This window comes from Trachurus japonicus, chromosome 19 (genome assembly GCF_045865225.1).
Source record: "Trachurus japonicus isolate A0001 chromosome 19, Traja_1.0".
Lineage (NCBI taxonomy): Eukaryota > Metazoa > Chordata > Actinopteri > Carangiformes > Carangidae > Trachurus > Trachurus japonicus.
The window spans coordinates 25879489-25905230 of NC_140925.1; the positions used below are offsets into that span (position 1 = coordinate 25879489).

At 41.4% G+C, this 25742-nt stretch overlaps 1 protein-coding gene across 1 annotated transcript in view; it reads right to left on the reverse strand.

Moving 5' to 3' along the window:
- The window catches only part of LOC146968204 (zinc finger protein 385B-like), a 90211-nt gene that overhangs the window by 15223 nt on the left and 49246 nt on the right, over positions 1 to 25742 (reverse strand). The window contains exon 2 of the mRNA XM_085761461.1: positions 863 to 1017. Within this exon, the coding sequence (XP_085617587.1) occupies positions 863 to 1017 (155 nt within the window). The remainder of the gene's footprint in view (positions 1 to 862; positions 1018 to 25742) is intronic.

A 25742-nucleotide genomic window follows, 5' to 3' on the forward strand; every position in this document is an offset into this window, starting at 1 on the left:
AGATACACAAACTAATTATCCAAACTTCACCCCCCATGTTCAAGTCAGTGAGGAACAACTTCTAAGAGCTGATTACTTGATTAAATAAGCTTTGAGTCATCCTATGATGGAACAGATCATCACATCGAGGTCTTTGCTGATGAGGAAATTGCAGCTCATTTCACACTTTTTAAAAGCACATTTTTCTGGTCATTTTTTTAATTCATATTTCTAATCCCTACAGTGCAGCAGTGTTAGCTGACTCATATTCTTAGCTTTAGGTGTCAGACAGGATTTTTTCCCCCCCCAGCCTCCCACATACCATGATGCATCGAGTATCTCCAATTCGTCCCATTAAGGGTTAAAGTTAAAAGTAGATTATGAGTGTCTGCTGCTTCACCATTTAGAGACCATATATATACAGAGAAGTGTTATATTTGGGATGCCATGATCATATGTTTTACCGCTGATCAGAGATAAGCAATATAGAGATTCTGCCAATGGAGTTGTGAAATGTTTTCCTAAACAACACGACTGCCAAGTGCACATACCGAGAATAGTAAAGTTGTTTATATAACACATGCTTCACAGTTTATTATTCCCCCCTCAGTTTATCTTTGACTGTTTGACTCTTTTTTTCTTCAGAAAACTATTTTTTATTATCTATTTCCTGCCTCATCATTTTGATCAAGTTGACAGCCACTGGTTTTGAAGACATCATAAGAGACTTCTAGTTGATTTGAACTTATATTACTTTTAACACACATTTGCCAACTTTAGTTCAACCTTGCATTGCCTTAAGACAGAAAAATGTTCCGTTTCTGTTTGGGGGTTGGAGATATTTTCCCGCTGTAGCCTCCTCCTGATGTGTGTGGCATCTCACCGTGTTGAAATTGGGGAAGAGGCTGAGCGGCGAGGAGCCATTGACTCGGAGCGACAGGAAATGCTCCAGCTGGGCGTGGGTCTGCGGCTGGAGGGCTCGGCCCGGCAGAGGCAGGGACCCCAGGAGCGGGTGGACTTGACTCTGGGACAGTGCACCTACAGCAGAGACAATCACAAGCACATAAACACATCTATGTGACAACTGTTTCCTCAGTTGTCTTAAATCGAAAGAAGCTAAAAAATATTTTGTGGAAAGCCACCGAAGCCACACATGCTCACACAGAAACATGAATACAAGAAGACTCCAGCACATATGAAATGAAGACTTGCTCCTACAGCGAATGATTCACTCAGAAAAGCTTTAATTTCTTTGCTAATAGCAGGAGATAAATGATGAGAGCCTTTGTGTGGCCTTTTCCTGCTTCACAAGGCCATAGTTTATCTTGACAAATGTCTCTGGCCTTCAAACACAGCACCACTTACACAGTGTGTAACTGTGTTGTTCGATTTTCTCACTCAGATGAAGAGTGACGGAAATTTCACTGAGGGTTGAGGTGAGTTGATGGTACCCTTACCAGTATTTATTTATTCCTTTTTGCACCAATTTTCTACCGCATGCATAATAATTTTGGTTGCTCTGAATGCTTTCAGACCACTCATGCTTTAAAAAGCAGCCATGGCACTGACCTTTGTCTAGACCCAAAGTAAACATTAGTGTGCTCACATTAAAATTTGCACTGTCTTACGTACGTAAATGGAGATTAGAGAATATCTGTAATGCCTGCACTGAAAGTCCTGAGGTTAAGTGTAAAAGGTCAGAATACAATAATAAAATAAGTAATAATCAAATAATAGCTCTGGATCAGGTTTATATGTGCATGCTACCTCACTTTAAACACACACTGACTTTTTTAAATCAGACTTATATTTATAATCGGTTGCATATCAGCAGTTGTTTATTTATGAGTGCTTTTGTTAATAAGGAAGTTATAGTTAAAGCTGTAGCACTATGATTTATCTGATGTTAATACTTATGAGACCTGTAGTAATAGTTTTCATCAGTATTTTCATTTGATGGGTTGTGGCTGTGCTGACTTTTCCTCTGTTTAATATAATTACCTTTTCTTTTGTTTCTGCAGGTGATTCTACATTTCCCTGAATGACAAAGAAAGCCTTGAAAATGAAAATCCACTTTTCATATTCATTTCAGTTGTGCCCGTACAGCTGGAAGGCTGCACGCTGCAGTAAAAATCATGAATGTGTACATGTCTGTTGAATGTCTAAATTATGAGCAGCTGACTTCAAAGAAGAAAAACGTAATTCAAAGTTAAGTATTTTTCAGTTTTTTGCTGCCGACACACCATTTTCGCTGTGGTTTGAATATCTTGAGGTAAAATATAACAAAGTCAGGGATGTTACATTAAAAACAGCCATCTGTGTTTATGTAATGTAATATCAGGAGTTTGTCATTCAAGTGAAAGACAGAGTTAGACTTGGTATGGATTAAAAATGCGCGACTGGAGAGGGTGGAGGGAGGTTTGGCCTGAGCTGGGTGGAAATTGTCACGAGGAGGTTGATGAAATGGCTGAAGGGAGAACTGGCTGGTAGGTGGCTTCTCCTGGATAGAAAAACTGAATGAAATGAACTGATGATGGAGGATAAAGAGAGATGATTCACTAACTGGCTTCAGGAGAGAAAGGCTATGTGGGTCATATTCAAAAGTTATCTCTTTTGGATTAAGATAACAAATAACATTGCATACAAATTGCAATTATCAAAACATATAGAGTGAAGGACTGTGGCAGCATATAGTGGCAAAATATACCATGAAGTGTAACACTGGACAGAGAGTGAATCATTACTGATGTTATGACTTCACCAACAAGAGAACCATTTTCCCTCAAATTTTCTGCTTTTATGTTGTGGATTTCATGTTTTATCTCTGAGGAAGAGGCAGGTTTGAAAGCCCTTGAGCAGCAGCATGTTTTTACTAATCTTGTTCCTTATTCAAAATGGTTGTTGAAGCCTGAGCAGAGGAGAGAGACAGAACAGAGAGGAGGGAATTGAAAAGAAACAACAATCTTTTCAGATTCAAAACATGCTCAAAGATGTTTGATTGACAGCGCTAAATGTAATTTTACCAACAACACAATAAGATGTCAGAGAGATTTGTTTAATTCTTCACATGCAGGTGACCCAGTGTTTACTACAGGAGAGAGTCAGCAGAGCAGCAACAGTGTAACACACCACAGCACATCTTGTTTTACTTTGCCTACAGCTACAAAATGCCTCGAGGTACTTTTTTTTCTGACAGTGAATGTAACAAAAATGTAAAAGCTTGGTATTATTTCTTTTAAACCTCTGTTAGAGTAATCCAAGCATCCAATGCCTCACACGGAAGTGAAAAATGGAAATTAATTTTGGATTATCAAACACAAGTCTACAGCCGCATTATAGCAGCTCTGTGAGGCTGAGTGTTATTGCTAATTTCCAGTCCGCCAACAAGACAACGCTGCCTCAAATAGATGAACTACTAAAATAAAATTAGTTCAACAAGCAAACAAACACTGAAAATCCTAACACTTTAGAAAACTGCTAAAGGCCTGAATATGAAAAGGAATGAAAATAAAGAGTCCTCTGTAGTTGAGGAATAAAAACATTTTAAAATAGGTGGCAGCCAGCACTAAAAGCGAATAATTTTTTAGCTTAATAAAACCACATTATTGAAGATTTCATAATTTATTGTCTTGTCTTTTTTAGCAGAGTTTATTCTATTTATTCAAAGAATTTACACCTACTCCAGTTTACTCCACAAGTGTTTAGATTAGCATTTGCAATGAGAAGCAGTGATTATAATTATTACTGTTTATTTAATCCTGCATGTGTAATGTGCTCAGACCTCCCTGGTAAACACACAAACGCAAAAACACACACACAAGTAACACGTGTTCACTGATTGAATTTGTTTTTGATGAATTTCATTCTCATTTAAACGCCCAACCAGGACTGTTGATGTACTACTGATGCCAATACAGTCTATTGAAATTGTGTTACACTGAATCAAGAGCCAACGACAGAGTAGCGAGAAATGAAAGTGAGAGAGACATTGAGAGACATTTGCAGGCTGATGAGTTTTTTTTTTTTTTTACCCTCTACTAGGCTGATGTGCTTAATCTGCTGTCAGTATGACTTTTGGGGACATTGATTCCCTCTTCTACACAAATCTGAAATTGATCTCATTAATCTCCTACGCACATATTCACAAAACACATCAGGGTGAGACGTTTAATTAACTGCATTTTGCTCTGAACAAACTGGAAACTGACATCGTCTGTGAAAATGTATCCAACATCTGGAGACAAGAGGAACCCGGGTCTGACACGACTGTACCTTTCAAGTTACCACTTTCTACATCTATTCTTTAAGCGTTACTAAAGCTTCAGTCAAAAGAAGACTGGCTAAATCTGTAGTTATATTAGTTTCACCCAACCATGCTAGGAATGTGTTAACAAGCAGGCTTTGATTAGTTTTTATAAATAGTCACTCATCACTTTAAAACTTCATCAGCTCACAGTCATGAACTCGATTAGAGCATCCACAAGCCAAAAGGAAAAAACATTCAACTCAGAGATTAAGTTAACCATCTAAAATCTACAGTAAACCCAGAGAGCATTTTTCTAATAGACCACCATTTCAAAAACTGTTTACAAGCTACACCAGACTTTAAATTACTTTTTGTGAAGATACTCTATTAGGCGATATGCATATTTTGCATTTGTAAGTTTTTACCAGAGCCTAGAAGATTGAGACCTTTTTTTTCTCCCATAGAAAACTTTCTTTGTTTTATGTGCCAGCCAGATGAGCAATTTTCATTCAAATGATACCTTGTACATCCATGGCAGCAAAAATCATTTCAATGCAGTGGCTACGCCAGGTAGGTACCTCTGCATTCATCATGTGATCCACATTACATCCACGGATGGAAAGTAGCTAGTAAGCTAAATCCGGTACAAGGCATCTCTTCTCATTTCGAGACTAATGTTATTTTGCACATTGTCCCTGATACAAATTAAGGCCTATCCGAAAAAACAATTAAACCATCCACAATCTATTTTGAAAAGGATGAGCTCTAAAAGTGATTGGTTTGGTCCAGTAACACTGTGTTTGATTATTTGATCCATTCATGTGTGTGGGAAACCGGCTCAGCCAGTGGAAATCTGATGTAAATGTTCTCAACTGGCTCCTCTGAGCGCGGCCCTTCATTGTGCATCCTCAGGGCTGTGGAGGCTTTTTGGTAAATGCACCATATGAGCAGCTTTTCCCACCGTCCCCCCCCACTTCCCCATAATGAATCCGAGGCCCTGTCCGTGAACGCATCCTGTCAAGCTTCATGTTCTTGCCCTGCACAAATGTTGTAAAATGTTTTTGTTTTTTTTTTACTTTCTTTTTAATTTTCATTTTGCGACAGCAAGACAAGCCCATCAAAGAAATAGCACAAACTCACAGCCTTCCGCTGTCACAAAGCACGACATACAGAGAGAGAAAAAAAAGGAATGTGGGTGTGGGGGGCGGGGGGCATTATCTTAATTTACACCAATACTTATTATTGATGGCCACTCGCAACCAAAAATCATACTCAGGGGGGTCCACTCTTTAACAAATTCAACAACAGGAACAATTGATAACAGTTTCTCATACCACATTGCTAATGTAGGCGGGTGCACCTCAAGCCAAACATGCAGAATTGAAAGGTGTGCGGCATACAACATAATGTTCAACAATTTGACAGTTTGAACAGACAAAGACAAAAGATCGATACCAAGAATACACTGTTTAGGATCCATTACCATTTTAATGCCAAGGAACTTCTCTGTCTCTGTTTGGACAGTAGATCAGAATATTTTAATCAATGGACATGACCACATTAAATGAAAATAAGTGCCCGATTGTTTTTGACACTTCCTGCATGCTCCAGAACATGAGTCATCATATTTGCTACGTATTTCAGGAGTCACATGCAGTTTATTAATTATCTTATATTGTGTTTCATGTGATTTGTCTGATCTAGTAATTTTCTTGGCATTATATAAAACCTTACGCCAGGTCTGATCATCTAGGTGGACACCAAAGTCTTTTTCCCAACTGTTTTTGATATTAATTATAGTCCCATCATTCATAAGCAACTGATTGTATATATAAGTAATCACTTTCTTATTCATTGTTGCTGCTTTCATGATGAGGCTATCAAGAACATTCAGCTTACTACCACTTTTGTAATATGAAATTGAGTTTAAATAACTCCTCATTTGTAGGTAATGATAAAATTGAGTTAAACTCTTCTTGTAGTTGCTGAAAAGACTTTAGTGCATCACCTGTATACATGCGACCAATTTTTGTAATACCAGTGGTCTTCCAATCTCTGTATCCCACATCTGCACAAGAATTTTCAAAGTCAGGGTTATTCGCAATGGGTGCTAAGAATGAATATTGATTTACTCCAAAGTATTTACGTATGCTAATCAAAGACTTGCATATATGTGTAGCTATTTAATTTTCCTTCATCTTAGTTTGCAACTTCCTAGTACATACAAATGGAAGGTCTGCTATTGACACATTATCTAATCCTATACTACTTTCCAGATCTATAAAGGAAAACTGACTATCTTTTACCCAATCTGTGAGAAATCTTAAAGCAGAAGTAAGCGGAATATTTGTGTTAATATAAGTCTTAAATAGTTCTATCTTCCGACGGCAATCACTTATATAGAGTGTTTGGTCCGAAACACGGGTCTCTCAGTCACTCTGCTCTGCTGTAAGCCGAGGAGAAAACTTCTTGTATACTTCCTTGTATCCTACAACCTTTATCCAATGAGGAGAGAGAACGGCATGAAGGGCTGTGTGTGCAGCCAAGGGATGCGCGTGAATGTGGTGACGTAGGGACGAGGACCAATAGATCCATGACGAGGACGGGGGCTGCTAACTAATGAAGTTAGCCAAAACGACCGGATCGCTTACTTCTGCTTCAATTGTGAGGCCCAATGATAATAAATCAAATTAGGTAAGGCTAAGCCACCATTTTTTTATGGGAGATTGTAGCTTTTGCAGCTTCAACCTAGGACGCTTATTTTTCCAAACAAATCTACGAATTGCATTGTGTATTGATTTAAACAGTTTTAACGGAATATAGGTAGGTAGCATCTGGATTGGATACAATAATCGTGGCAAAACATTCATTTTAATAATTGCAATTCGACCTAGTAAAGACACTGGTAAATTCACCCATCTTTGAAGGTCTGATTTGATTTTAGTAACTAGAGGTAAAAAAATTAAATTTAGTTAAATCAGAGAGATTGGGCTGAAAGAAAATCCCAAAATATTTAAATCCGTTATTGGTCACCTTAAAAGGCAAATATTCTTAAACACTAGTGGTAAGAGGTAAGGCCAGGGACTTATCATAATTTATTTTATATCCAGAAATGGTACTAAATTGATCTATGATCTTAATTAAAGCTGGTATGGATTTAGATGGTTCCTTCATAATTAAAAGTACAGTATCATCTGCATATAACGGAATTGTATGTGTTCTGATATTAGTTTGGATGCCCTTCACCTGATCACTTACTCTTACAGTCTCAGCTAAAGACTCTATGACCAGAGCATAAAGTAAGGGAGACAGTGGACAGCCTTGTTTTGTGCCTCTCTCTAAGGAAAACATCTGGGAGGACAATACAGCAGCTTGTGGAGTTGCATAGGGCAATTTGACCCAATGTGTCTGAAGTGCTACCAAAAGAGAATTCATTGAGTGTTCTAAATAGATAATTCCATTCTACTCGATCATAAGCTTTTTCAGCATCTCGTGTAACTATTACCACATTGTTCATGTTAAATCTTGAATACTACATAATGCCCAGTAATCGTCTAATATTTGTGTATGAATGAAGATTTTGGACAAAACCAGTTTGGCCTGTGTCCACTCATTTGGGCAGTACTAACTTAGGTCTTACTGCCAAAATATTGGCCAATATTTTAGAATCTATATGTAACCGGGTGGTTATTTGTTGTGTGAATATATATGTTGTGTTCTCCTTCTGTGTCCCTCAGTCTTTGATGCTGCAGCAGGTCTGGCGCCTTGCGTCAGGTGTGTGGTCACGCCCCTTACCGGCACCTGTAGTGCGGAGTCGCTCATTGGCTGTTAATGCGGACCTGTTTAAATAGCCCCCGTTGTTGTTCAGTTGCCCTCTTGTAATGGTAAATTTCAATATTCCTTTGGTTTAATCACTTGTGACGTCCCTACCCCCTGCTTTCCTCCCAAGGTATCAGAACTCCTTTGTTTGTTACCCATTTGTGTATTCTAATGTCTAGCCCTCTAAACATGTAACCCTGCAGGATGCCCCAGGTGTGAAAATACACCCTCGGGGGTCGGTGCCAATACCTCCAACAGACAAAGAGCATTGAAAACACACTGTCTGAGTATTGGACCGGCCCCTGCAGCAGACAAAGGGGTGTGGCATACCTGAGGAGGTGTTTCCTCAGGTATAAGTGTTTCCGTTGCCCCATTGTCTTGTTCTTTTCATCAACATCACCCACTCGGGTCGAATGGACCTTTCCTTGCAAGGAAATAAAATCATGATGGCCGGCCAAGTCTCTATTTCATTTTTCACCAGCAACAGCAACAGAAAATTTCCACGACAATTTGGGGGCTCGGTCCGGGATTCCTCGTGCAATCGTCTGGGATGGACGGCTGGCAGCGACAGGCCAGCCTGGAAAGAGAAAAGTTTTCCAGCCTCCAAACCTCAAAAAGAGGGGAGGGCTGCTACTGTCGTCCTGGATCGTTGCCGCTGGAATTCTGCGAACTAAGTCAGGGAAATTTATCTGGTGAGCACTGAAATATTGACATTCTTTATTCTTTTCCTTTAAATTTGGGTTTTAATTTGACATAATATTTCTAACTTTCATTTTATCCACAATTGTGTCTAATCGGTGATCCAGGGTCAAAGTTTAAATACTTTGGGTACTTTTTTTATTGCTGATATAGCATAAATTAAGGGGTTTCGCTTTTATCACTTGTGCGGGCTATACAATATTTTATTATATTGATATACACATCGAAGTGGTCCTTACAGAGACGTCTGTATTGAGTGTTTATCGTGCACGAGCTCCACTGGTATGGGGAGTAAAGTCTCGGTTGAGACAGGGCCTCCGGAGAGTCCGGTTGTGGATATTATGAGAACAAAAGAAATGTGGGAACTAAAATTTTAAATATTTGAATGTTTGTACAGCTGAGATTCCCAGTAGGGGGATCCCTTGGTTTTTAGAAGAATACTGCTATTGAAGAAAATATTAACGGTAACAAAAAGTGAAATGAGGAAAAAGTCTGTAAATCATGAAGTGTTAAAAGAATGTTTACAGATGGCGAAAGCAACACAAGAATTGCTTTAAAAAAAAAAAAAATAATAAAAAAGGGAAAATTTTGAAAAAGAAAGAAAAATGCAACTCACACTAACACTACAGCACCAAGCTCGTAGAGTTCCTTTTCTTTGTTTCCACAGTTGACAGCTTTGAAGCTGGATCCAGACCTCAACGGCCATCCACCATCATCCCTCAGCTCCACCGTCATACAACTCTGCAACACCCAGCAAGGGAAACGGACTCCACCACGCCACAACAAAGAAGCTCAACAAGCTCAGGAGCAGCCCATTCTGATGTGCCTGTTCCATCATCTTCTCCAATTGCACACAGACTACACCATTCCAATCAAGATATAGCCTTCAACATGCCCATGGTTGAAGAGTCAGGACCAGAAGGTACAACAATGGTTTTCTGTGTATGGACTATGGACATCAACACAGTCTGGAAACATGGACAACTCAGTCATGGACACAAAAAGAAAGGACACAGGAACTCAGGAAGAAAAGTTCCCAGTGACGCCTGTATCATTGTCGCCAACATGGACATTGGATACGTAACTGTCCCCTAAGAACATCATCAACTCCAGCAAACAAACATAGACTGAGGATGATCGGGGATGGTCGGAGGGGAATGGATCCTTGCTGACAAGCTTAACCAACCTGTGAAATCTGAGAAAGGTACTGCACCACATTCACACACACCATAGAGTGTATAGATTATACACATAGCTACAAATTGTGTTTGAACACTGACACTAGTTATGAAAGAACTGAGCAAAAATTATGTGTTGTGTTCATCAGGTCAAAATAGTTAGAGATACTATGGGCCAAAGTCAAATTTCAAACATGCATTCATGCCCTCTGAAAACTACCCAATTAACCTGATGGGGAGATACTTGATGTGCAAATTAGGCCTTTGTCTGGTCTCAACCCCAGATGTAGCAAAACAAACTGATCTAATTTGGAGCCAAATGTTTTTCACACTACTTTGTTCACCACACCCTAGACCTGCAGTATGCATATCAATGGAAATTGCAACCCTTAACGGCCTTTTCCAAGCTTGTTACAGAAGCCAGAAAAACAGTTTTGACACCAGAGGAACTGCATTGAACCTCTTGTGTCACCAGGACCTGATGAGACATTTGAAAAAGGTTGGTTGGGAAAGAGAGTTGATACTGGAGCACACATCTACCGGACAACACAGATGTGTTTTATCATTCTCTCTCACACCAATTCAATTTTGACATGTACACCACAGACCATTTGATTCTATACATTTTGCAATTAGAGAGAAGATTGGGACCCATTTAAGAAAAACAATGTAAGCGCGCAGCCAATTGGCAAGAAAACATCTGATCAATCTAGAGCTATTCTTAAGAATTTAACATCTGTTGTGCACACTCAAAGAAAATCCAGCTGGTACCTAAAACACTTTTTAGGTTTGTTTGTTTGTTTGTATGTTTGTTTGTTTGTTTGTTTGCATGTTTGTGTGTTTGTATGTTTGTTTTTGTCTGAAACAAGTTAAAACTATTTCAGCCCTACAGGAGGTCCTTAAGACACTGTGGGTTGTCAGTCACTATGATGTTTGGCCTCATATGAACCTATTGTGATCACTCCAAAATCAAGAAGCTATCGATTTACATAATGCCAGTCTTTGAGTCTTTTAAAGCAGTAGGAGTAATTGTTCCCTGTAAAGACTCCCCAGTTGGCACACCTTTGTTCACCTCTCCACAACACGATGACTAAAATTTGACACTGTACTTTTAGAAATGTCCAACATTACTGTCATAAGATGCAATATTTTTAACCCTATCACTCTTTCCCCCGCAAGAACATAACTGAATTGCTATCTTCCAACAGGTTGACTCCTGACTGGACCGACAAGAATAACCATTAACAAACTAACAAACTAACTAACTATCTAACCTGATTTGGTTCTTTCTTTTGGATAGATCTGTTTAAGTTCACTCTCCTCTTACTATTTTACTCCCACTTTGCTAATGTGACACATGGGTAAAACCATGTGTCAAAAGGGGGGATATTGGATGTGTATGTTTTGTTTTATACAACAGATGCAGCAAGTGAAAATCAGCCTTTTCACGACCAGCGTCCACACCACTCCATGATTTCCAGCTGTGAAGATGGTCACTGCAGGAAGGAGCCAACAAAGGAACCAGCTGTGAACCAGAGCAACACAAAGAGGAACTCCATGGAATCAACAAGGACCATCCAGACGCATAGGTCCTTCTCCATCACACCTAAGACCCATCCAGCACATCTGAGGAGCAACACAGGCCTGATGGCCCAGAAGACGAAGAACCTCATTGAAGCAACTTCACCTACCAACAGAGCTGAGGAGCAATGCAGAACCAACGGCCGATAAGAAAATGACAGACTTCCTTTAGAACACAACCATCAAGAGATCAGAAGAACAGTGCAAGCATAGATATGATGCCCAAAGAATACATCCAAGAGGATTACATCAAAATTTTACTGCACCAAGAGACACACAACCCCAACTCATGAACCATTGTCCTCAACAACCAAAATCCCACTGTCATGTGTGCAGAAGAACTCCTACCTTTACCATACTTCAACTCCATCCATGAACATTCTGCCAGCCCAAACTCACCACAATTAAGAAATTGTACCCAACCTGAACCATGGTCAGGCACTGTTCCATATTTCTACCTTAAAGACATTTGTTCGGTGGAGGAACCAGCAACAACTCTCCTTGCCCCTTTCCACTCCCTTTTTCACTCCTCTCTGAAGAACACCTAGACAAGATTTGTTGGTGCCCTCAGACACCAAACTACAGAGCCGCATAGACAATTGAGAATCTTGAGAACTCTACAGAAGGCATGCCCCTGCTTTCACAAGCAATGACTGCAATAAAGTTCAAGATGTTACAGAATCGTGTTACACATAACTACGTTCTGACTACATCAGGAAACATCACTATCATCAATGGACTGAATATTACATGTTTATTCAAGTTAACAATGTAACTTGACATGAGACAACATATGACGTGTGACAATATTACAGTCGATTACATAACTTAGACACCACAAATTCATTTGGAAGGTTGACAAGTCAAGTTTCAGTAGACTGTCTAACATTTTGAATTTGTACTGCTTGTTTTGGTAATTACTTGTTTTGTCAGTACGAATTTCAAATCTTTACATTTGAGAACCACATTTTAGATAACCTTCTATTATAGACAACCCTACCCCTCAATGTAGAACAACTTGTTTAGAACATGTTTAGAATTGACATAATTGTTTTCTTTACCCTAATCGTTTTATTGTAACTGATACCTGTTTTTCCTGACTATGATTTCTTACTTTTTCAACTTTTTCCTTTTTCTAGCAACTGTAATGACGATTAAGTTGTGACTTTTTCTTGTGTGATTAATGAATAATCAAAAGGAGGAATTGTAATGGTAAATTTCAATATTCCTTTGGTTTAATCACTTGTGACGTCCCTACCCCCTGCTTTCCTCCCAAGGTATCAGAACTCCTTTGTTTGTTACCCATTTGTGTATTCTAATGTCTAGACCTCTAAACATGTAACCCTGCAGGATGCCCCAGGTGTGAAAATACACCCTCGGGGGTCGGTGCCAATACCTCCAACAGACAAAGAGCATTGAAAACACACTGTCTGAGTATTGGACCGGCCCCTGCAGCAGACAAAGGGGTGTGGCATACCTGAGGAGGTGTTTCCTCAGGTATAAGTGTTTCCGTTGCCCCATTGTCTTGTTCTTTTCATCAACATCACCCACTCGGGTCGAATGGACCTTTCCTTGCAAGGAAATAAAATCATGATGGCCGGCCAAGTCTCTATTTCATTTTTCACCAGCAACAGCAACAGAAAATTTCCACGACACTCTCTCTCCTCGCCTGCGTAGGCCCGACAAACGGCTCCTCCGAGCCGCGGTCTACCGGCGCCATATGTGCCGGGGTGTTGGTTCTCCAAGTATATAGCGCAGTCTCAGAATGCTGAATTAAGCAATATCACACGAGAGGGAGTGCTGTTGTACTGTATATCAGCACGGGTGTGATTCGGTCGCAGGCCGCTGTAGTAGCAGCAGAGAGATGGGGCAGCTCCTGTATGGGGAGCGTGGCTCTGACTTAGCTCCTGTCCAGCTGAACAGCGGAGTGATACAGATGTAGCCACCTAGAAGTTCCCCCTGGTCCCTGGTGGGACCACTGTGGGACCGTGATGGGTCCGTGGCGGGTCCGTGACAGGCTCCCGCTTGGCCCGTGGCGATAATGTAATCCCCCGCGATGACGTAGCGAACGCAGCCACGACTGTTAACGCCCCTCTGCAGCCCGTGTGAAAATCAGCTGCAGTACTCATTTGTCCACGGGGAGGAGCAGTGATTTTGACCCGAGTTAATCTGTCAATCACTTTTCCTCCTCCTTTCTTTTTTCCCTCAGATGAATTGCTATAATTGCCTCCAAAACAGGCGATCTATAAGTAGCTTCAAAGATTAATAAACACCGACAGAGCACAAATAAAATATCATTCGCAGTTTACCTGTCTACAGATTTTGCATTCTAGTAAATGTTTGCCTTTTGGTGGTTTTAATGTTAACACTGAAGCATACGGTGCGCAAATAAACCCTAACCAATAAATAAACAACATGCCAACGTGTCTGTGAATATACACGCATGAGATTGTGTATAAAATTAAAGTGTGGTCCTAAGTTACCGTCCTTACTTGCCCTATTCAAATAAGAGTAAAGAGGAATAATTGTGAGGATTTTTGTGTAATAAATTAATCTTAGTAAATATTTACAAGCCCCTCTTTCAGTTTTTGCCAGTCGGCAACCATGAAATCTGCTGTGCTCACTCACTCCCGATCCGCAAATAAAGTTGGTAATCTTATATGAAAAATAAAAACTAGTGAAGAAAATATACAGATGTGGAAAAACGAATTAAAATACTGTAGCCTAATAATTTCTAGTGACCACAGCGCGTCACGCCTCAGAACAAAACAGGCCACAGGACTGAATTTGATTGTAATATTTAAAGCAGATGTAGCAGCCGATTGTCAAACAAATAAAAGTATCAAATCAAACTTCAAATTATACTAATCAAAGGGCCACTGTTGCACCATGGGTTGTGGTGTACGCGGATGGGAAAAACATAATGTCCAAACAAATGTCCAGTTTCAACAAAAAACGTGGTTTATTTAACCAAACAGCGAGCAAACAAAGAACAAAGAAAATTCCTGTGCCTCTCCCGCTCCGGTAAAAAACCATTTGCCCACCCAGGTGCATGCTGATCCCTTACCGACAGCCTACCTATATAACTTCAGGTGCCCCCCCTACCGTGCCCAAATGAAACAAAACACAACTAATAAACAAGAAACACCTAAAGTAAACAAATAATAAACTAGAATACTAATAGAAATGTAATCATAATGAAATCAAGCAAATTGATTGAGAATAACCAAAACTAAATACTCACTAAACAAAATAATAAACTAAACAGCACTAAATACTACAAATAAATAAATAGCTCCAACACTCCGGCTCCTAATTGTGCATTAAATCACAATTACTTTAATTTATCAAAGGAGCTATTCCCTCCACCCAATCTATGACTAGAAATAGTTCATGCATTAGCTTCAGTTCACTTTCTTCTTTATGATGAACCTGAAACAACAAAAAGAGAGAGAGAGAGAAAGAGGGAGAGAGTGAGAGGGAGAGAGAGAAAGAGAGTCCATGGTGTCACATTCCTGCTTCCAATAGCAGGCAGAGCTTCGTCACTGGCCTCTCCAGAATGCTGGTCCTGGTCTGAAGGCGCACAGAGCGTACCAGGCCCTTTGCATCTGCTCTCACATCCAAGATTTTCCCCATCAGCCAAGATCCTCTTGGAGCTGCAGCGTCTGCAATGAGGACGATGTCTCCAGGAATGAGATTTCTCCTTGGTCTTGTCCATTTCTGTCTCTCTTGCATCATTGGTAAGTATTCAGAAATCCATCTCTTCCAAAACAGTTCTGCCATGTATTGTATTTGCTTCCACCTTTTCCTGATGTACAAATCACTGCGATCAAACAGTCCTGGTGGCATGATTGGCTTGCCCTTTAACATCAGAATGTGGTTAGGTGTGAGTGCCTCCAGGTCGTCCGGGTCATCAGAGACTTTAGTGATGGGTCTGTCATTCAATATGGCCTCAGCCTCACAAAAAACAGTTTGGAGCCCTTCATCATCCAGAATTTGCTGTTTGAGAACTGAAGTCAGAACACTTTTCACAGAACGAATCAGGCGCTCCCAAACACCACCATGATGGGAGGCTGCTGGTGTGTTAAAGCTCCATTTTATGCCATCCTGGACCAGCGCTCTCTGAATTTTGCCATGATTTAAACCAGCCAGACTTTCCTTCAGCTCCCGGTTAGCTCCAACAAAGTTTGTGCCGTTATCAGACCTGATGGTGGAGACTGGGCCTCGTCTACAGATGAACCTCCGGACAGCATTTATACAGGAATCTGTATCCAACGTATGTGCCACCTCCAAATGCACAGCACGGCTAGTCAGACAGGTGAAAAGCACTCCATACCTTTTGAGAAGACTTCTGCCTCTTTTAACCTCAATGGGCCCGAAATAGTCAACTCCAACATCTGTGAAAGGGGCTCTATCAGGCACCACTCTTTCCTCAGGCAAGTCCGCCATCTTCTGTTCAATGAGTTTCCCTCTGTTGCGTCTGCAAACAACACAGTCAGATATAACTTTCCTTGCAGCAGAGTTTGCATTGATGATCCAGTACCTCTGCCGCAGCCTGGACAGCATGTGATTTCTTCTTGCATGTCCCAGTTGATGATGAATATGACGCAGAATCAGTACGGATACATGCAAATCTTTGGACAAAATGACTGGATGTTTGGACTCTGTTGGTAATGCTGCTTTATCCAGCCGACCACCTACTCTGAGGATTCCATTATCCATCACCGGATCCAGTCTGTACAGAGGACTCCCCTTTGCAACATTTTTACAGCCATTCTTCAGTGAGGAAATTTCAGCTTTAAATTTGTGTTCTTGTACATACTGAATGACTGACTGTTCTGCTTTTTCCAGATCTTCAGGAGTCAAGATTTGTCTTTTGAGTGTGGCTTTAAAGCTCTTAATTTTCCTTTTCACTTCCTGTTCTTTTGGCTCCAGCTTGTCCTGGCGGAGATCTTTAGAGGCACACAGCTCCTTTCTCTTCTGTCCCAATAACACAAGAGTTCTCTTGACCTTCAGCAACCAGGCAACAGACCTTTTTAGTCTCGTCCAGGATGAAAAGTAACAGAGCAGGCGATCTGTGGCACTTTCAGAATCCACAACAACAGAATTTACAGTCAACTCCCTTTTGACCTCTGGGTCATCTGCAGGAATCATATGAAGATCAGCATCCAATTTAGGCCAAACCTCCTTTGGCTCACAGAGAAACTTCGGCCCATTTATCCATCTCCTGCCTGTCAGGAAATTCTCTGCCGTCATTCCTCTTGATGCATCATCTGCCGGATTCTCCTTAGAACAAACATATCTCCACTGATCAGTATCTGATGCTCCTCTGATGAAGGAAACTCTGTTTGCCACGAAAGTTTGGAATCGTCTGGTTTCATTACAGATGTATTTAAGAACAGTTGTGCTGTCGGTCCAGAAAACTGACTTTTCCAGCTTAAGTTGCAACTCCTTCTGAAGCATCTTGTCAACTCGAACTGCAAGAACTGCTGCTGTGAGTTCCAGTCGAGGAATTGTTGTCTGCTTAAGTGGAGCAACTCTGGCCTTTCCCAACAGAAATGAAACCTGAACGCTGTCATCCTTTTCCAGTCTCAAATAGGACACTGTTCCATATCCAACTTGGCTGGCATCAGAGAAGTGGTGAAGCTGTGCAGTGGCAGGGTCTCCAAAGTCTCTGGGTTTCATACAGCGATCCACATTGAATTCAGCCACCTTCTGAAGATCCTCCAACCACTCAAACCACTTCTTGGAGAGAGAATGGGGAATAGCTTCATCCCACCCCAAGCTTCTCCTACAAAGCTCCTGTAACAACAGCTTGGCTGGAATGGTGAATGGGGACAAAAAACCTAAGGGGTCATAAAGTGAGCTGACCACTGACAAAATACCTCTTCTAGTCTGTGGCTGTTCTTGCACTGAGGTTCTAAACTTGAATTTGTCAGTTTCAATGCACCACTGTAGCCCCAAAGCTCGCTCCATCGGAAGCTGGTCCACATCCAAATCCAGCTCCATCACTTCCTTTGCTCTGCAGTCTTCAGCAATTGACAGCAGCACTGTTCGGCTGTTGCTGATCCATTTGGAAAGATTAAATCCTCCTTTGTGACAAAGCGCAGTCACATCCTTGACCACTTGCACTGCCTCCTCCTCTGAGGCCACTGATTTCAAGCAATCATCGACATAAAAATTACACTTTACTGTATTGACCACTTCATGAGGGAAATGTTCGGCATTGTCATCTGCTGTTCTCCTCAATGCGTAATTTGCACAGCTAGGTGACGACACAGCTCCAAACAAATGAACTTTCATACGATGTTCCACTGGAGCCTGTGAAACGTCTCCCCCAGGCCACCAGAGAAAGCGGAGAAAGTTGATGTGCTTTTCAGAAACATGAACTTGGTGATACATAGCTTGGATGTCGGCCATTACTGCAACGGGCTCTTGTCTAAATCGAACAAGGACTCCAACTAGAGAGTTGGTCAAGTCAGGGCCCTGTAAAAGCTGACAGTTCAGTGACGTCCCTTTGTATGCTGCTCCACAGTCAAAAACAACTCGCAGCTTGCCTTTTCTGGGATGATAAACCCCGTGATGAGGGATATACCATACATTTCCATCACTCTGTTTAAGTTGATCAGAAGGCACCACTTCAGCATATCCTTGAGCCACCATGTTGTTTAAAAATGTGATGTACTCTCCTTTAAATTGACCATTCTTGGCAAACTTTCTTTTCAGGCTCTGGAGGCGCTGTTCTGCAACATGACGATTATTTGGCAAGAGAGGGTTTTCCTGCCTGAAGGGTAAGTCAATGCAGTAATGGCTTCCAATTAACTTTGTGGTGTTATTCATAACATTCATAAACTTGACATCCTCTCTGGACATTTCAATCTGTTCATCTGATGACCTCTCATTAAAATCATGGTTAAACTGTTTAACCAGCATTTCTTGAAGATGTTCAACAGAGATCCGGTTGGATGTTACAGCAGAGCAGTCACTTTTATTCTTGTTGCTCCCACCACGAAGTGGACCATTAATGACCCAACCGACCCTGGTTCTGACAGCATAAGGTCCTTCATCCTGGCTGTTTATGAGCTCCCAAGGCTCCATCACTTTTGGTGCATCAGTTCCAATGAGCAGATCAACACCTTCGTCAATGTCATGAAGTTGAACATCCTTGAGATACGACCACTGATCAACGTCCTCTTGTCGTGGAATATTGAGTGATGAGACAGGCATATCCTTTTGTGTCAAAACATCAGGTAACTCAATAAAGTCATTCATATTCAGACCAGACACTTCCAGACCTGACAACACATGAGCATTTACTATCTTCCTTTGACCCATTGTTCTTAACAGAATACTTGTCCTTTTCCCTCTTACATTCAATTTTCTTGCCAAGCTCTCCGTACAAAATGTTCCTGAGCTCCCAGGATCCAAAAAGGCATACGTCTGCACAGTTTTGTTGCTCCTCTGACTCTTGGCTTTGACTGCAACAATAGAAAAAATGGAGACATCTTCATGACCGGCCCCAATATGGCCACAGGTCTGAAACACTGCAGGTGAAACATTTGAAGAGCTCACAGACTGTTGATCAGAGGGTGTTCCTTTATCCTGCCGCTCTATGTGAAGGACACTTGGGTGCTTTTGGTGACACACGTTGCAATCCAAACGACTCCTGCAGTATTTGCTAGTGTGGCCTTTTTTCAGGCAACCAAAACAGATTCCTTTTTCTTTAATGAAATTAATCTTGTCCCTGTGTACTTTCATCTTGAACTGTGAGCATTGGTCCATTGAATGATTAACTTGTGAACAGAACAGGCAGTTGAGAGTGGAGGACTTGATCTTGTTTCCTGTATGTTGAGTTATGACATGGAGTCATAACTCAACAACAACATTTACTGTAGTGACGTTAGTAGCAAAGCTGCTTCCCTTTTTCCTTTGTTTGAAGTGACTAACAGTGGAAGCTTTGGAGTTGGTGAGCTGTGGGTCTTGAATGTTGCCAAAAACTGGATCTGAAGCAATTTTGACTTGTCTTTCAATAAAACCTACAAGATCAGCGAACATTGCTCTGTTACCTCTTCGTTCTTGCAGATCACACGCAACGTTTCTCCATCTTTCCCTTAACTTGTAAGGAAGTTTCAAAATGATGCTCCTCATGTTAGATGGTAAGTCCAGCTCTTTCATGTGCATCAGTTGCTCTGTTAAATTTGAACATCCACGTAGAAACAAAGAAAATGATTGCAACCCTTTAATGTCCTCACTTTTTACAGGTGTCCAGGTAAGTATTTTTTCCATGTATGCAGCTGCAATTTTGTGTTCATTTCCAAAGTGCTCTGCAAGAAGACTCTTGGCTCGGTGGTATCCCTGCTCTGAAGGCAAATGCTGACAACTGTGCACCAGGTCTTTTGGCTGCCCCCTGGTGTACTGTTCAAGAAAGTGCAAACAGTCACTCCAATTGTCTGTTTTCTCCTCCACTCCATTTTCAAAAGCTCTGATGAAAGACCTGTATTGGAGTGGGTCTCCATCAAAAACAGGGATATTCCTAGATGGGAGGTTAGAGCACAGATTTTGTTGGACAAGCAACGCAGCAATGTCATTTTGTCTTTGCATGATGTTAACAATGTCATTTTGATAATTGTCAGTCAGAGCAGTTTGATGGTGAGCATGTCCCATTTGAGTTCCATTTACATTTTGCATCACATGAACTGGAGCTTCAACCTTTAATGTCATTTCATCCATTTGTTTCATCTGTTTTTGTTTAGGCTTAACAACTGGTGGTTGGAGTTCAGGAGCAGACAAACCAAGAGCATGATATTTTTTATTCATTTTTTCAGGCACAAAGGTGTTGGCATGGGGATTTAATTCACTCGCACCATGAGATTTGTTCCTTTCAACATAAGAGTTCATGCCGTTTGAATGTTTTGAGCCACACTGTGAACTGATTTCCAAGACTTGAAGCTTTGCCTTTGTTGCTGCCAGTTCCGTTTCAAGCTCAAGTTGCTCCTTTTCTCTCCTCAGTTTTTCCTGTTGCGCTTCTATTTGATGTTTCCTTTTTTGCGCAGCGATGCGCTCCACAAGCGCTGCCTTATCGGCCTCAGCTTTGATGCGTGCAGATGATGTTGATGAACTCCGTGATAGTCGGGAGTGTGATCTTAGAGAACTTGCTTTTACACTTGCAACATTGGAGGCACTATCTTCAGGATGTATTTCATCAGCAACACATTGATAATCAGGATCGTCTTTATTTGTTTCAACATATGGATGACCCACATCAAAGAGCCAGCCTTTTACGTTGTCAGTGAAATCACAAAACATTGTCATTTTTTCCAAGAAGTATTTACTTTGCCTTTCAACTTCATCTTTGGGCAAAGGTAGACTCATAAAAGATGTATGGGTTTCATTTGCGTCTTGGTAACATTGCATGAACACAGCAAGCTCATTCTTTACTGAATCAACGTTTTGTATTGATGCCATCAACGCACTTATATGTTCCATGCATCTTTTAGCTTGTTTGCATTTTGCACTCCTTTTTTCCTGGTACCTTGTCACACTGTATTCCATTCCTTTAGAAGACATTTTAACAACTCTTTTTGATGACGGCTCTTCAGCCTCCGTTGCAACAACATCAGACATTTTTCCGTTTCTTTTAATTGCTTTCTTTCCTTTTTGTTTATTACACCAATGACAGTCCACAAACGCACACAAGAGCAGGTTGCAAACACACGATGCTTATTGACCAACAGATCCTCTTCATCAAACAAACACACACTGCGGCCGGCTTTTTATGAATGAATGAATGCGCCGTGGCCGTGCGTAAAAGTAGACATGTAGCGATTCAACCATGCACTCATTGAACTCCATGTATTGTGAGATACTGTGTCAAACTCCACTCGTTTGGCCGTTTTCCATTACAGCTTTTTACAGTTTTATCACATACCAGTTTCTTTGAGAAGGTTGAACGTCTTGTCGATCTGGGCCAGAAGCAGCATGCGCGCCGTGGCTGAGTCCAAAAGGTGATTAAAGCAGATATCAGTGGAATGTTTTTGTTAATATAAGTCCTAAATAGTCCTATTTTCCGTCAGCAATCACTTACATGAAGTATTTCAGCCTAAACACGAGTCTCTCCGTCACTCTGCTCTGCTGTAACCCGAGGAGAAAATTTTCCTTGTGGGATACAAGTGTTATCCAATGAGGGGAGAGAACGGCATGAAGGGCTGTGTGTGCAGCCAAGGGATGCGCGTGAATGTGGTGACGTAGCACGAGGACCAATTGATGCCTGACAAGGGCGGGGGCTGCTAACTCATGGTGCGTTCAAGGAAACTCGTACTTTGTGTTTTTCCTTCCTGTGAAGTCATACCAGTTCGATCTGGTACGAGTTCACGGGTCGGAAGTTACGAGTGGCCGTTATAGGGAACTTTCACAGACAACAGGACGGTAAAAACACGAGCTACGGGTTACCTGGAACGCTACCAAGTCGTAGTTGTGACTTGAAGCTGTAACTTACGGTTTCAAAAGCCTGCCTTGAACACAGCATTAGCCGAAACGGCCGTGCCGATGATATCTGCTTTAAACAATCTCTGCTTTCCATTCGTCCATAATGCGCACAATGCAACAAGTCCAGTGTTGAAGCTTATTTCCTTTGAGTCCAAGGGCAGGTTTTTTACTTATGTAGCAGCCGATTGTCAAACAAATAAAAGTATCAAATCAAACTTCAAATTATACTAATCAAAGGGCCACTGTTGCACCATGGGTTGTGGTGTACGCGGATGGGAAAAACATAATGTCCAAACAAATGTCCAGTTTCAACAAAAAACGTGGTTTATTTAACCAAACAGCGAGCAAACAAAGAACAAAGAAAATTCCTGTGCCTCTCCCGCTCCGGTAAAAAACCATTTGCCCACCCAGGTGCATGCTGGTCCCTTACCGACAGCCTACCTATATAACTTCAGGTGCCCCCCCTACCGTGCCCAAATGAAACAAAACACAACTAATAAACAAGAAACACCTAAAGTAAACAAATAATAAACTAGAATACTAATAGAAATGTAATCATAATGAAATCAAGCAAATTGATTGAGAATAACCTAAACTAAATACTCTCTAAACAAAATAATAAACTAAGCCTTTTAAAATCCAGCCTATTTTTTAGGCCTTTTCTCGAAAATTGCATATCCATAATAAAATGAGTATATCTCTGCAACCACAAGGTCTATTTGAATACTTTTGGTGTCATAGTAAAGGGAAAAAAATGAGGAATTGCTGAAATGTGTAAATTTCAGTATATCTGTTACTGGTGAAGAGTAAATGAAGATGACACACAGAAAAAAATTAATAAAATTAATATTCGCCTAAAAAAAAAATCATATTTTTGATGAGTGCCCTTTAGAATAATGCTGATGAACCTCAAACTCTCTATAAAATCATTGTACAACATGTGAACATTGTCTCTGCAGTGGTTGATTCTGATTAATTGAAGCAGGACAAAATTATTGAGATTTTACTACAAAATATCCAGGCAAACTTTCCAAAATGTCCATTTTTGGCACAGCTTGGAACCACCTGCTACTATAAACTATTGTTTAATCTTTATTTTCACACAATTTGGATAAACTAACTGAAAATAAATCTACTGGAACCGATTGGAAATAACTAACATAAGTGGATTCAGTCTCTCTGCGTACTGCTGCACTCTCAGAGCAGCTTCTGGGTGGGTTTGGCTTTCAGCCTCTATCTCTGCAGCGCAGTGGTCGATTCGAGTGAGGGGCGGCTCATTTTAACCAATAGAGAGAGAGGAATGACGCTAGACCCAGGTCGATGTGATTGGCCGCACTGGCAGCCATGTGACAGCCATGAACCAGTCAGATCAGCAGATCCACGTGCAGGCCAACGTGGGGTTGTATGCGCGCGCACCAGGCTTCCGTGTAGGGTCCTAGCGCCGTCGGGTTTCGGCCCGGCTAGTTCAGATGTACACACTAGGCAGAGTTCAACTGGAAATATTGTGGATTTACCCATAACACAACCTTTTCACGGCAAAACAGCAAAGGTAAGAGCAAATGTACGACCATGTTTTGGCCACGCAGTGTCTGTTTTTGCTCGACTTTGCTGGTTGTTGTCTTCTCCCTCTGCCGTGCTGCTGCTAGCTGCTGTGTTAGCTGCTGTTGCTGGGGGACGCCCCGATGTTCACGTTCAGATGAGAGGTCGCTGATGTGTTTTGCATTATGTACAGTTGTATACGAGCCAGAAATGTGGCGACTGGGTCCACATAGAGGTGCTTTATGAAGTTTGATGTCTAGTTGTTTGTTTGAGTAGTGTTTGGGCTGTGTTTGGGTCATATAAACATGGTTTTTACACGTTGTAGCCCAGCTTCTGCTGTTTAATTTGACGTATAATATGACCATATTCTTTCATAATCAGTGCAGTGGGGGCTTTGTTATTGTTATGCATGTCTTCAAGTCCCCCATATGGGGGACTCTGGATTACAGGAGGCTAAACAGCACTAAATACTACAAATAAATAAATAGCTCCAACAGCAGATATCAGTGGAATGTTTTTGTTAATATAAGTCCTAAATAGTCCTATTTTCCGTCAGCAATCACTTACATGAAGTATTTCAGCCTAAACACGAGTCTCTCCGTCACTCTGCTCTGCTGTAACCCGAGGAGAAAATTTTCCTTGTGGGATACAAGTGTTATCCAATGAGGGGAGAGAACGGCATGAAGGGCTGTGTGTGCAGCCAAGGGATGCGCGTGAATGTGGTGACGTAGCACGAGGACCAATTGATGCCTGACAAGGGCGGGGGCTGCTAACTCATGGTGCGTTCAAGGAAACTCGTACTTTGTGTTTTTCCTTCCTGTGAAGTCATACCAGTTCGATCTGGTACGAGTTCACGGGTCGGAAGTTACGAGTGGCCGTTATAGGGAACTTTCACAGACAACAGGACGGTAAAAACACGAGCTACGGGTTACCTGGAACGCTACCAAGTCGTAGTTGTGACTTGAAGCTGTAACTTACGGTTTCAAAAGCCTGCCTTGAACACAGCATTAGCCGAAACGGCCGTGCCACTGATATCTGCTTTAATCTGTCGAGTTTACGTGACCCGGAAGTTTGGCGATATCAAAGAGACGCAGTCAGAAGGATCATTAACTTTTTATAATATTAATCTATATGCGGATCGAGAGTATACAATATATGTCCAAAAGACTTTGTCCCGTCGTCACGACGTGAGGGAGGAAGGTTCGGGTGGTGTCAGCTCCACATCTGTCAGCAGCTGCTCCAAACAGACACGTCACTAACTTTAATTTGAAGTGACAGATTAGAAATTGATTTTGTTAACAGTGACACCCTGGGGTGCCGTCTGACTGCATCAAGGGTGCCGTGAAAAAATACCTCTTCTGACATTAATAGAATAGCCTACATTCTCTTTACATAAATGCAAAGGGTCCGTGTCCCACCGGGGGAACTGCCCATTGGTCCGACCTCCCATTGGTTCGACCTCCCGTTACTCCGACAAAATCAACCACAAGTCGGACCAATAGGAGGTCGAACCAATGGGTGGTCCCGTTAGTTCGAACTGTCATCGCTACTTTGTGACAAGCTCTTCCATTGATAGGAGCATGCAGCTTTCTCTCTCTCTCTCTCTACGCACATCACACACATACGGCCCAGAATATCACCATATTCAGTCAGAGAGCCAGCCAGATCATGTCAGATCGCGCACAACCATCATAAATGCTGATCAAGATGTGTAAACTGATAATCAAAGCCCCCCCTCCCAGAGCACAGAGTAAAAGAAATACACTTTTTTTTCTCTCCCCCCCTCCGCTCGAGCGTGGCTGAACCTGACCGGCTTGAGCTCACTTCACGGGCGCGAGCCTGCTGCAGCCGCCGCTCCTGCTGACAGCAGACTGAGAGAGAGAGAGAGAAAAAAAGTAAATTTCGCTTTGGTTAGGTTCAGGCAATGAAGAAAGGAGTTGGTTAAGTTTAGTAAAAACAGCAGGTAGAGGCTAGACAGGCTGGAAGCATAATGGGGTCATTCTATGAAAATGGTAGCTTTTTGAACAGCAATTTCATGTTTCATTTGTATTATTTTTTTAACAACTTAAACATGGTCACATAACAGTTAACCACTTGCCATTATAAATCAACATAAATTACAGCTTAATGTATTTTAATATTTCTATTATATTATATTAAAAAAAATGCTAATGGTGGTTGGTGTTAATGATCGTCACTGGTGTTACCCACTGGTC